At 45.7% G+C, this 12,859-nt stretch overlaps 1 protein-coding gene across 7 annotated transcripts in view; it reads left to right on the plus strand.

Annotated features, from left to right (window-relative positions):
• Positions 1-12,859, plus strand: part of CHD2 (chromodomain helicase DNA binding protein 2) — a 69,838-nt gene that overhangs the window by 42,022 nt on the left and 14,957 nt on the right. For all 7 annotated transcript variants that reach the window (XM_064669059.1, XM_064669058.1, XM_064669064.1 and 4 more), the window contains 16 exons: positions 345-445; positions 1,044-1,088; positions 1,250-1,425; positions 2,096-2,220; positions 2,828-3,044; positions 3,671-3,760; positions 4,657-4,847; positions 5,874-6,062; positions 6,580-6,742; positions 7,096-7,248; positions 7,729-7,800; positions 9,003-9,152; positions 9,782-9,930; positions 10,452-10,548; positions 11,282-11,374; positions 11,854-12,027. In XM_064669059.1, the coding sequence (XP_064525129.1) occupies positions 345-445; positions 1,044-1,088; positions 1,250-1,425; positions 2,096-2,220; positions 2,828-3,044; positions 3,671-3,760; positions 4,657-4,847; positions 5,874-6,062; positions 6,580-6,742; positions 7,096-7,248; positions 7,729-7,800; positions 9,003-9,152; positions 9,782-9,930; positions 10,452-10,548; positions 11,282-11,374; positions 11,854-12,027 (2,185 nt within the window). The remainder of the gene's footprint in view (positions 1-344; positions 446-1,043; positions 1,089-1,249; positions 1,426-2,095; positions 2,221-2,827; positions 3,045-3,670; positions 3,761-4,656; positions 4,848-5,873; positions 6,063-6,579; positions 6,743-7,095; positions 7,249-7,728; positions 7,801-9,002; positions 9,153-9,781; positions 9,931-10,451; positions 10,549-11,281; positions 11,375-11,853; positions 12,028-12,859) is intronic.

The raw sequence follows: 12,859 nt of genomic DNA on the forward strand, positions 1-12,859 counted from the left end.
AGCTGCCCCAGGAACTATAAGGGGAGCTAAGGTGTGTTTCCAAAGTGCTAAAACTGGATTAGCAGCTTCCATCTCTCTCTGGTTCAGGTTTTGAGACGGACTTGTGCATCAGAATAAGGCATAATTTAACAGGTAGACAGTCTGAACATCTGTGACATTTGCTTCCAGTAAAGATTTATAATTATGGGAAATTTAAGAAACACGTCATATAAGCAGTAGTCTGCTCCGGTGGCTTGTCTGAATGACAGAACCATATAGGAAAGTAGATCTTCTATATGTGACATCCACAAGCATTATGACAGAAGCATTATAGTGGTTTTTTGTTTGGATTTTTTTCCATCTAGGCTGGGCAAAGTATCACCTGAAGATGTGGAATATTTCAACTGCCAACAAGAGCTGGCTTCAGAGCTGAACAAACAGTATCAAATAGTGGAGAGAGTAATTGGTAAGTGAAGCCAATGCTTTTGTAAAGGCATGAAGTAAGATTGGGGTCTTTAATCTCTATGAAAGCAAAATGACTGTACAGTTCTCTCATCTTCCCTGTCCCTCAGTGTCTCTGAATTAAAAAAAATGGTGTATTTCATTGTGTGAAATTTAGGAATTTGGACAGTAGGAATCCAGGTTTACAGATCTGTATTTACAAGCAATAGGAATCAGTCACTCTCCCTTTCTGGAGTGTTGCTGCTGTTGAAGTTCTTTGACTTCAGCCCTCTGGATGCAAGGTGTTTGTATCCTAAGCAGCAGTACAGGCCTGGCTTTTGTGGCGACCACTTTCTGTTGTTGAGGATGTGGTTAGGCTGCAAGGCAGCTCAGGGTTAGATTGTCATGATTAATTAATAAAACCAGCACTGGTAATATCACAGTCATGTCAGTTAGAGGTGCCAACGCTCAGTTGCTTTGGGAACTGGCTTGGAGAGCTATTTAATCTGTTTCCAATAGAATTCCTATAAAAACTTGTGGTGTATGGCAGTGACAGCCTTCCCTGCTCCCTCTGCTGGCTGATAGCACACCAATCCTGTTGTTCCTTCTCTCTCCAAACACAGCTGTGAAGACCAGCAAGTCTGCCACGGGACATTCGGATTTCCCAGGTAAAGGAGCATTTTTTAGTCCCTCTGCACTTTTCCTACTTTGTCAAGACCTGTCTCATGGCTGTTGGGGTGGCTCAGCCTGTGCCTGTGAACTGCACTTGTGGTTCAGCCACTCAACCACAGGTACTGAGGTTTGGGCTTTGTTTTTGCATATTTTGCAGCAAACAGTCGCAAAACATCCTCAAATGACCCCGAATACCTGTGTAAGTGGATGGGGCTGCCCTATGCTGAGTGCAGCTGGGAAGATGAGGCTCTGATAAGCAAGAAATTTCAGCACTGCATCGACAGCTTCAATAGTCGGAACAACTCCAAAACAATTCCCACCCGAGACTGCAAGGTTTGCTGGCTTCTTTCCTCTCCTTTACTGGGTTTCTCCAGGCTGGGAGGTGATGCAAGCAGTGGGAACATGAAGTTTTGTCAGGATAAATGTCAGAGAACATTTTCCCATCCTCCCACCTGTGTTGGAAGCGTTGTTTGCTATTCTTGTATTGTACTTTAGGCAGAGATGTGAACCCCTTTAAGTTTCATTTACTCTGTGCACAGTGAGAACATTATGTCCCCCCTGGGGAGTGGGAGCCTTAATTAAGCCTTGCAAAGTGCTTCCTCCTCAGAAGGAACTGCAGGAGTTTTAATATCAGTTGGATGAAAAAACAGCACACCTGGTAAAAGAGGAAACCTGCAAGATGCTGATACAGTGGAGGAGAGGGACAGAAATAATGGGAGAAAAATCAAAAGAGGGCAAAGAAGAAAGTGGAGTTTGTTCCATCTGTGTGCTTTATGCGCAGCTTACTGTGCTCTTGGGGGGACTCAGAACCCTGATCCTCAGAACCAGACAGCAGCAGGCAAATCACAAGAAATGCAGACACAAGCACTAGCTGGGACTTGAATCAATGAAAAGAAATGCAGTCTTTGCTGAATTCCTAGATATCATTGCTAAATTTTCAGCCTTTCAACAACTGACTATTTTGTCCTTCTCTTCAGTGGACTTATGGCAGCATCTTTTTCAGGTGTTGAAGCAGAGACCGAGGTTTGTTGCCTTGAAGAAGCAGCCCTCGTACATCGGCGGTGAGAACCTGGAGCTGCGGGATTACCAGCTGGAGGGCCTCAACTGGCTCGCTCACTCCTGGTGCAAGTATGTACAGATGCTGTGACATTCATTTCGTGTCTCCTGGTTTTCGCCCCAGTAGGATTTGGCCCTCCTGTTTTCGAGTGAGGTCCTTACCCACCCTTGAAGGATTTCAAATGTTATCATGCCCAGCTGCATTGCAGACACTGCAAGCAGAAACTATCTAAAGCATGAACTCTAGAAACCTTGTGTGAAAACAAAAAGCATTTTCCCTGTCTGGGCCTGTTCACGCGCTGAATTTGGCTGTTGTGTGAGCCTGGTACATATCAGTCCTAGTTTTCCATTGACTTAATGGAAAAAAAGGTTTCTGTCTTAGCACGTTTATATACTCACTGAAATCTTTGAGAAATGTCCTTCTAAAATTAGGCCACTGATTCTCCTCTCCCTTTGCCTTTGTCCTCCAGTTTGGAGTCATCATAGTTCATTTTTGCATGTTATTGTGCCATGTACAGTCTGGATGTCTCTGAGATCCACTTGGAAGTGTTCAGATAACTATTTTTGCACTGCCCATCTCTACCCTTGCTGTGGATTGCTGTTCCTGTGGAGCACACTAAATTGCTAGTGGCAGAAACTTGCACTCAGACAGCATTTTGTTTGTTCTCCTCTTTCCCAGGAACAACAGCGTGATCCTGGCTGACGAAATGGGACTGGGCAAGACGATTCAGACAATATCATTCCTGTCATACCTGTTCCATCAGCACCAGCTGTATGGCCCTTTCCTGGTGGTCGTGCCCTTGTCCACTCTCACCTCGTGGCAGAGGGAGTTTGAAGTGTGGGCGCCCGAGATAAACGTGGTGGTTTACATCGGAGACCTCATGAGCAGGAACATGGTGTGTAATCAGAGAGCAAAGGGTGAGGGGTTGGATTGAAGCACTGGGTGCAAAGCAGCAGCTTCTGTGTGACGTGTGTGACACACGTTCTGCTGGAGAGGCTGCTGAATATTACTGGCAGCACTGCAGGCAGCTGGAGCTGGTGTAACAGCTCATGGCTGTAATCCTCTGCTGCAGGGAATTTTATACCCTATTTTCCCTCTTGGATTGAGCACAGGAGTACTGTTTTTTCTCAGAGTCTAGAAACCACTACTGGACTGAAACATGCTGCAGTGAGGAGTCCAGCAGTGTAAAAGTGCTTGTCTCCTGTGTCTGGAATTCAGACAACAGAGCACACAAGTGTTGGGAGTCTAGTGGTGTCCACAGTGAGGTGACACTCATTTAGCTGATGAGGTTAAAGTTACAAGAGCAAGTTGACCTTATTTTGTTACCTGTGCAAGGGCAGTTGAACCATGTGTGCAGTAAAACAAGCTGCTCCTTGGGCACCCTGAGCTCATCAAATGGCACCTTGAAAAACAGGGTTTTGGACTTGGTTGGAGTCTCTGTGTACAGCTACATTAAAATAATGATTGTTAACTTTCCTTTTGATAACCTTGGTTGAAGCTAACATCCGTTTCCCCTCACAGATACGTGAATATGAGTGGATTCATTCTCAGTCTAAAAGATTGAAATTTAATGCACTTATCACAACGTATGAGATCCTCCTCAAGGATAAGGTGAGCAATGGTCCAAGAATGTTTTTACTTAAACTTTCTCTCATTTCAAAGGGGGAAGCCAGTCCCTAGCTAGTGGGTTTCACCTCTTCCCTCTGTGGTGATGGACAACATACAGTTACTATTTCCTTTCACTTGCCATTAATACACAGGGAATGTGGGACACATGTTACAGTCTTTTCACTTTTGCTCTGCACAGTTGTTTTATTCTTTTCACCTGTGAGGCGTCTGGCAGGACAGTAGCTGGATTTTTACCTGATTTAGTTTAGGCTTCTTAAGAGAACAAAACATTACACTGACCCTTTGGCCACAGTGTTAGCAATATCTGTATTTTTGCACCTGGGAGAAATCTGTCTGCTTAGGAAATACTCATCAGCCCTGTCAGTACATCACTGAGTCCTAGCAGGAATCAAAAAAAGCTTTTTTAAAAAAAAAATAAAAAAAAATAAAATAAAAAAAAATCACAACTCAGATTACCTCAACTTTTTAGTCTTGTTCATCTGCTCTCCTGCTGCTGCTGCAGTGGGACTAGTGCTACCCAAGGTCCCAGGGGCATGGAGAAAGAGGGAAATAAAGAGCTGGGGGAGGACTGTGCTTTCTGGGTAAAGCAAAGGAGGATTAAGATAGGTGTACTTACTGCAGGACTGTCCAGGATGGCAGGAGTGTTACATGGCATGGCTAACGTTCACCTTTTCATTTCTGGGGAGGAAAAACTAATGTAGGAATCTTGGTCTCCACATTTTGTTAGCAAGAAACTCTTGTGAGACGAAGTCTGACTGGGGCAGGATGTCCTGGGCTGCACACACTGGCCGTGGAGAGAAAGGCCTGGGCAAGGTGGTGGGGCTTGTCTGACCCAGCGTCTCCTTGGCACCTGTGTTTTTTTTCTTCTCTTCCTCCAGACTGTTTTGGGAAGTATTAACTGGGCCTTTCTAGGCGTGGATGAAGCCCATCGGTTGAAAAATGACGACTCTTTGCTGTACAAAACATTGATTGATTTCAAGTCCAACCACAGGCTGCTGATCACCGGCACCCCACTTCAAAATTCACTCAAGGAGCTCTGGTCCCTGCTGCATTTCATCATGCCAGAGAAGTGAGTCCTTCCAAGAAATACCTCCGTGTCCATTCTTGTCTGTTAAATAAGCTCAAGGGAGTGCAGAATGGCAGAAATCCCCAAATTAAATCCCTGAATTAAACTTGGTGGAGTGACAGCAACGAAAGAGGAACAGACATTGGTGGGGAAAATCAGAGGTTAAATGACTAACACAGGGAGTATTTCTGGCAGCAAACTGAATGGAGAAACCTGATACGTGCCTTTTAAATCTGTCTGCTGTCTTTGAGACATCTCTAAAAAGCTAAATTTGTTTCAAGCAATCAGCCATTTCTGAGGTTTCCAGTACACTGTGGTTCAGGCACCCTCGCCAACCATTTCATGGCAGGCCCTGAGAGTGTCACTCCAGGACAGTGCTGTCTGGCTGATTGTGTGTCCACAGTATAACAAATACTTTGATTTCTTTAAAATAAAATGATCTATGGGCATTGCTAAGGCTAAGGCAAGCATGCCCCAAAGCTCACTAAAGTCATGTTTGACTGAAAAAAGAGCTGTCCCCCAAATTCTTTTTGTTGGATCGCAGAAAGAGAGGACGGGTTTGGGGTCTCCCAAGTGGAGGAGGAGCATATCTCCACATTTCAAAGGAGCTGTTAGAGGAAGCAGCAATCTAAAAGAACCTTCAGAGCAGGGTAAAACTTAGTCCAGTTGTCAAAGCCCTGCCTGGGGGAAGGCACTGTGGAAAGTTTGGAAACTGCTGCCAGTTGAATGTCAGCAGAGTAAAATACTGGAAAACTTGGAAGTTTGGGTCCTCGGAGTCAGCGTGGAGCTCAAATATAAGATGTTAGGAAGGCGCCTAAGCCCAAAGAGCTTCTGGCTTTGCCACCAATCTGCTTAGTTAGCAAGAGCAGAGTGAACCTGTTATCTTCCACTGTGTTTCCATTGAACTGATGATCTCCAGGAGATCATCAGGATATGATCCTGTGCAGCAGGAGCATATCTGATAGATGCTGTGTGGTGCCGTAAGACAAGACATTCTGACCTCTCCCTGCTCCTCATTTCTGTTGCTAGGTTTGAGTTCTGGGAGGATTTTGAAGAGGATCACGGGAAAGGTAGAGAGAATGGCTACCAAAGCCTTCACAAAGTCCTGGAGCCTTTTCTCCTACGAAGAGTGAAGAAGGATGTGGAGAAATCTTTGCCAGCCAAAGTGGAGCAGATCCTCCGGGTGGAAATGTCTGCTCTGCAGAAACAGTATTACAAGTGAGTCATTTAACAAGTTATTGGGAGTGCCAGTAGTAATGGGCCTTGGGAATGTGTTTCAATATACTGTGGATACTGTGGCCTTCAGAGTGCAATATGACAGCCATCACCTGTAGTACCATGAGCTTCCCAGTAGGAAGCTGAGGTAGGGTAGTTGGTATCTTTCCTTCTAAAAAATCATCTCCAGACCACTGGAGATGCTCTTGTAGAATAATACAGTTCAGCTGGCAAGCTTTGCAGGACAGAGGTTACATCTTTTCTGGGGGAGTAAAGGTCTGCACAAAATTGTGATGCTGTTCAATATTAAACTGCAATAATATCAATAGGAAATTAAGGTCATGGTTTCTAGTGAGCAACATCCTGTAAAAGAAGTAAGGAGAGATAGAGGGAGGAGAGATAGATAGAGATAGTTCTGATGCCTGAACAAGATTTCCCAGAAGGTTTTGTTCCTCCAAGACTCCAGCAGGTGCACTCTGGGCTGTGAAATGATCTGGACTTTCATTTTTCCTGCCTGCAGGTGGATTTTGACAAGAAACTACAAAGCTCTTTCAAAGGGAACAAGGGGAAGCACATCTGGTTTCCTGAACATTGTGATGGAACTGAAAAAGTGCTGCAACCATTGCTACCTTATCAAACCACCTGAGGAAAACGAGAGAGAGAATGGCCTTGAGACCCTGCAGGTTAGTGGTGCCTTTGGTCACCACCTTTTTCCTTAACTTCCCTCTTCCTTCTGTCCTCCTAGCAAGATAACATCTGTGGTTTCTCTTTTAGAATTAGTCTGCACAACTAAGCCACTTGAACTCTCAGTGGAGAGTTCAATGGAGGCAACATTTTGTGGACATCTAGAGCAGGAGTTGCAGGCAGTGTAACATGTCTTGAATGATTCATTTTGTGTGTGGCCTCTGCTGTGTAAATCCAGATGATTTGATTAAAGATGTACAAGAGATGTGTGACCCCAAAAGAAGCAGTTCTGTGCATGTCTGTATAATGTAAGATTGGAAAACATCAGCTGGAATGATGGTTATTTCTTCAGTCTCTGATCAGGAGCAGTGGAAAGCTAATTCTCTTGGACAAGCTGCTGACCAGGCTGCGGGAGAGAGGCAACAGAGTGCTGATCTTCTCCCAGATGGTGAGGATGCTGGACATCCTGGCAGAGTACCTGACTATCAAACACTACCCTTTTCAGGTGAGAAACATCAGCATGCAGAACAGTGGGGTTCTCTTGAAAATGTATGAAAATGCAGAGGGAGCTTGAGCAACGGGAGTCATTGAGTTTCCCAGAAGCTGATGGCTGGGATTACAGGTTGCATTTACTGCAGGGAACTGGCATGTCCCTTCATTTCAGTGTGGCCATATCTCTGCAAAACTCCTTTGACAGGCCCCTTTGGCCTGTGTCCTGTGATAAACCCTGAGGAGAGGACTGTGAACACAGAGAGCCTGGCTTGGGAGCCTGTAATGGGAGCTGTGGTGTCACCCGCTGTGTGAGCATCCCCCCTGTCCTTGTGACACAGCTGAGGCAGTGCAGTTATTTTTAATTGGAGGCTATTTTTAACAATCAAACGCTGCAGGCTGCGAGAGGGGCTGTAGGGCTTACAGGACCTGGGTGCACCAGTTCCTCAGGGCTCCTTTACCTTCTTTCTTTTATCACTGTTGTTGATTTTTCCAGCGCTTGGACGGCTCGATCAAGGGGGAGATCCGAAAGCAGGCGCTGGATCACTTCAACGCCGACGGCTCCGAGGTACCACAGTCCTGCCTCAGGAAGGGCTGGGTGGGCTGCCCGGGCAGTGGGTGTTGTGGCTGAGCCACAGGTTGTGACTGCCAAGAGGGGATTAGTTCAGTTCAATTTTTTTTACAGGACCCCAGATACTTTTGAAGACACAGATATAGCAGGTTTTGCAACTGGCCATATTGCTTGTTTTAAATCTGCCATGTCCAAGGAGCAGGGCTGCAAGTCACAACTCCAGAAAGTCCAGAAGAGGCTGGGAAGAGCCAGAGTTTAGCAATGCTCTCCCTATGGTCTGAACAATGAGAGATGGTTGTTAAATGATTCTGGTCTGAACAATGAGAGATGGTTGTTAAATGATTCCAGTCTGAAGCTGGTTTTGGATATGAAATAGCAAAGGCAAAAGGAGGATTTTTAGTGTTGGCAGGCAGTGGAGTCTGGTGTTGGAGGTGAAAGTCTGCAGTGTAATATGAGAGGACATTTCAAACCTCTCATCCAGGATTGCTGACTCACAGTGACTGGTGCAAGGCACTTGTTTTTGTGTCAGTGACTGGTGCAAGGCACTTGTTTTTGTGTCAGTCAGCCCAGCCATGACAAATACCTTTCCTCACTCCAGAAGCCTGGGCTGGAAGGGAATTCTTGGCTGGCACAGGAGATACAGAAACTCTTCATGGTTGTGGGAAAGTTAACAAATAAAAGTGAGAAGGAGACAGCAGTGTGAGTGGGAAAGGAGAAAGAATGCCCATAGAACCTGCCCTTTTGCCTTCTTTTGAGGGCATCTGTAGGGGCTCAGGTGTCTTGGCTCTAACCTGGCATCCTGTGCCCTTGGGCAGTAACTTGAACAGTCTGTTAGTTACTGATCTCACTCCCAACAGAGTTCAGGCAAGAAAAAGCAGATGTTTGTCTTCTGCCCTTGTAGGAATCTAGTGGTCTGACCTTCAAAAGTGACTCCAAGGTGCCCTTGCTCTGAGCTGCTTTGTTGCATACCTGGATTAGCACATCTTTAACCCCTGCCAGCACTGCCTCACCATGGGTCCTGGCTTAAAGACCACTGGTGCTTAGCCTGTGTATGGGAAGGAAATAATTTTTCTGCTTTAAGAAGCATGAGTGCAACAGAGCCTTACATTTGCTTGTACAGCTTTTGAGTCACCATTGCTATTTTATGTCCACAGTTACAGGCTGGCTAACTCATGGATGCTTTTTTTTTCCCCCCTCAGGACTTCTGTTTCTTGTTGTCAACACGAGCTGGAGGGCTTGGAATTAATTTGGCCTCTGCTGATACTGTTGTTATCTTTGACTCGGACTGGAACCCCCAAAATGATCTTCAGGCTCAGGCCCGAGCTCACCGGATTGGACAAAAGAAGCAGGTCAGAAGAGCTGTCGGGGTCATTTTGTCTGTGGCTTCAGTGTGAGCATCTAAACAGGCTCCCACTACACCAGAGCTCCCACTACACCAGAGAAAATATGGTCTTTTTGCCCCAGTCCTGACTCCAGAGAGTGCTGCCAGCCTCAGGGAATCTCACTGAAAAAAGGAGACAAAAAATCAGTCCAGATTTGCCATGTGCCGAGTCTTCGTGTTGGCTTTGGGTTCTGAGATGGTTCAAAACCAAGAACCCAACCTGTTACACTTCTCTGCCTAGTGGACTCTGTTCTTTCTTGCCCAGAAAAACTTAGCAAGTAGAGCATCAGCTTTACTGGGGGTTTATTAGATATGCGAAAAGTTTGGTGCTAGTTTGGATTTAGCATGATTGTTTCAGAAGAAAATTTACTCTGTGCTTAGGCACACTACAAGATGTGTGTTAACCATCCTGATTTTAACGGGGTCCCCTGAGATGTAAAGAGAATGTGCTTGTTTTTCTCCTGTAAAACCACATCTGTGTGTGAATAGACAGTGTCAGCAGACCAGTCTCCTGTGAAATAGCTGAGGGTTGTATTGCTGTGTCAGCAGAGCATGTTCAGGTCCAGGAAATAGCTCTGTTCTCTTTTTGCCCCTTAGGTGAATATTTACCGCCTGGTCACAAAGGGGACAGTGGAGGAGGAGATCATTGAGAGAGCCAAGAAGAAAATGGTGCTGGATCATTTGGTTATCCAGCGTATGGACACCACTGGCCGGACTGTTCTGGACAACAACTCTGGGAGATCCAAGTATGTGATTGTGTCAGGAGGCAGAGATGTCTGGAACAGTGTGTGGCATAACCAGCCTCACCTGCTGATATTTCCCAATATTTATTGGGTAGGGTATAGGGCAGAAGGCTAATAAATAATGGCAGCTTCCACTGATTTGGCTTATGCAGCCATTAATTTGGACATATAGGATAAAGATGATCAGAAATTAAAACCTAGTTTTAATGCATTACTTGTTTTTACTTTTGCCTTCCACCCAGAGATCACCCTGGTCTGAGGGAACCTGGTAGTGGTTGTGGAAAAGCTGCACCTTGGCAGTGACCTCAGACTCTCACCATTTCCCCCCAGTAGATGGAAGTGGTTCCCTTTATAGTCATTATCCTTGTTAGAGCAGGAAAGAGATTAATAAAAAAGCCTTTTATAGTGCTGGGTAGAAAACTTACTCCTTGTTTCAATTAGGAAAAACTTTGGTGTGGTTTTGTGCTGTAGCAGTGCTGACTTAACAACTCAAAACACCTTTTCCTTCTCACTTGCTCTTGCAGCTCAAATCCTTTCAACAAAGAGGAGCTGACAGCTATTCTGAAGTTTGGAGCTGAAGATCTCTTCAAGGAGCTTGAAGGGGAAGAGTCAGAGCCTCAGGTAGTTTGAAATTGAAATCACATAGCAGTTTGTTGTCATCTGCAGGCCTGCATGAGGGATTGTGTGTGGTTGCCCCCCTTTGTACTTGTCCTGTGCATGAGAGCAGGTCAGTGAATAGGACACGTGTGAGTCTGGAGAAGCTGAAGGAAGAGTCTGGGATTGGAGGATCAGGGGGTTGAGGAGAGCCTTGCTGTTGGGGATTAAATAGTAAAGGTCACCAAGGGAGTCCCTTGTCTGGTGAGGATTCATTAGCTAGTTATAGCACAGCCTGCTGAAAGCTGCTCTCCCTGCCTCTTCTGAGCACTTGTTCTCAGCATCCTTTTTTGGTTGTTCTCTGAGAGGCAGGAGTCAGCACAGTGAAGTGAATAGGTCGCTTTCTTCTGCCTCAGTGCAGCATTGCTTGACAATTTAGTATGGAGTGCTTTGACCGATTCTCTAAATGGCCCAAGCAGCAGAGCTTCTCCCGAGGAAGACAGTCCACAGTTCATATATCTCACTGTCTGGAAATTTTCCGGGCTGTTCAGCCTCGATAGTCCTTTTCTTCTGTCCTGTCACCTTATTTATACTCTGTTGTACCACTTGAGATAGTTCATCCCAGCCCTCGGGGATGACACCCTGCAGATATTTGCACTTTATTTAGCGCATATCAGCACACGAGTCTGTTCTCAAAGCCTCTTATTTCCCGCTGTGCTCGGTATCCTCTGCTTTATCCCTCCTTCTCCCTGACTGGTAGGAGATGGACATCGATGAGATTCTGCGTCTGGCTGAAACACGGGAGAATGAAGTGTCCACCAGTGCCACCGACGAGCTCCTCTCCCAGTTCAAGGTATGGACCCCCAGGCTCTGTAGTGGGGTGTGGGAATGTGGCTCCCCACATCCTGCCATGGTAAGGTCAGTAACAGGCAGGAACACCTCTGAGAGATCACAGAATCACAGAATGGTTTGGATTGGAAGGGACCTTATCTAGTTCCAACCCCCCCCCCCCGATGTAGGTATTAATTTGCTTTCGAGTAAGTGGTTTTGAAGGCTGTGAATCAAATTCAGATTTTACCAAATTTGGAAGCAAAGCCAATAATTAACAAAGGCTCAGCAGGACTTCTTAAACTGCACGTACTTCCTCAAAAGCTGTAAGTCCAAAAACGTGGCAAGGAACCAGGAATGTAGTGACATAGGAATTAATTATGCAGTAGTTTATGGAAGTGTTGGCAGAATTCCTACTGGGCAGGAGTTGAGGCTTAGCAGACAGCTCAGGAGTGTTCCTGCCAGGGGAGGGAATTGCTAAAACTTTTCCTGTGCTTGTGAAAGGTCGCCAACTTTGCAACCATGGAGGAGGAAGAGACGGAGCTGGATGAGCGGTCCCAGAAGGACTGGGATGATATCATTCCAGAGGAACAGAGGAAAAAGGTGGAGGAGGAAGAAAGGCAGAAAGAGCTGGAGGAAATCTACATGCTGCCTCGAATCCGGAGCTCAACTAAAAAGGTACAGCCCATCTCGAGGAGCTGAGAGGCAGGAGACAAGAGCTGGCAAAGGCAACACTCAAGGGAAGCCTCCTTGCCATCTGAGCTTCTTTTCCTCCTCCAAAGTTGGTTGGGAATAAAGCACAGAGGTAGCACATTGACCTCTTGTTGGCATCATGCATTGGGCCCATGGTTTGGGATGCAGTGTGAGGGCCCAGACTTAAATTGGTCCGACTCATCTTAGCAAACAAAATTAAAGAGAACTTGTAGTGACCACAAGGCAAAGTATCCAACTGTATTGGATTTTACTGCAGATTTTGCCATTTTCTGGCTGTTTGTTTTCCTCGGACTTGCTAGCTCCCTGGGCTGCTCTTGCCTAAATGTGGATCTTGAGGGGCAAAGGAGATGGTGTCTTCCTGAGTCCTTCTTTAGGTCATGGGATCTACCCCGATCCAAAAGAAAGCTGGCTGTGCAAGGAAGTTCTTCTGGGATATGGGACTTTAATGGATTATGCACTGTTCTCTGGATGAGCTGGGGAAAAACGGAGAGAGAAGGATAATTCATATTGGATGAATCCAGATTAATTTCCATGGAGTCCTGGTTTTTGAAATAGTCTAAGGGAAATCAGTGTGTTTTAATGTCTCATAACCTTAGTAAATCAAAATACAGTTGTGAAACTGCTGGCTCTACAGGGAGAATGACCACTAGAGCCTTTGCCAGCTGGGAACTGCAAGGGTGTGCAGCCTTTCTAGGATGGTTACATGAGCTCTTGCATCTTTAGGAATAAACGCCAAGGTGTTTTACAGCCTGTACATTAAATAGTGCCAGTGCAGGAGGGACAGAAAAGGTTGTTA

This window comes from Pseudopipra pipra, chromosome 12, assembly GCF_036250125.1.
Source record: "Pseudopipra pipra isolate bDixPip1 chromosome 12, bDixPip1.hap1, whole genome shotgun sequence".
NCBI classification, from domain to species: Eukaryota; Metazoa; Chordata; class Aves; order Passeriformes; family Pipridae; genus Pseudopipra; species Pseudopipra pipra.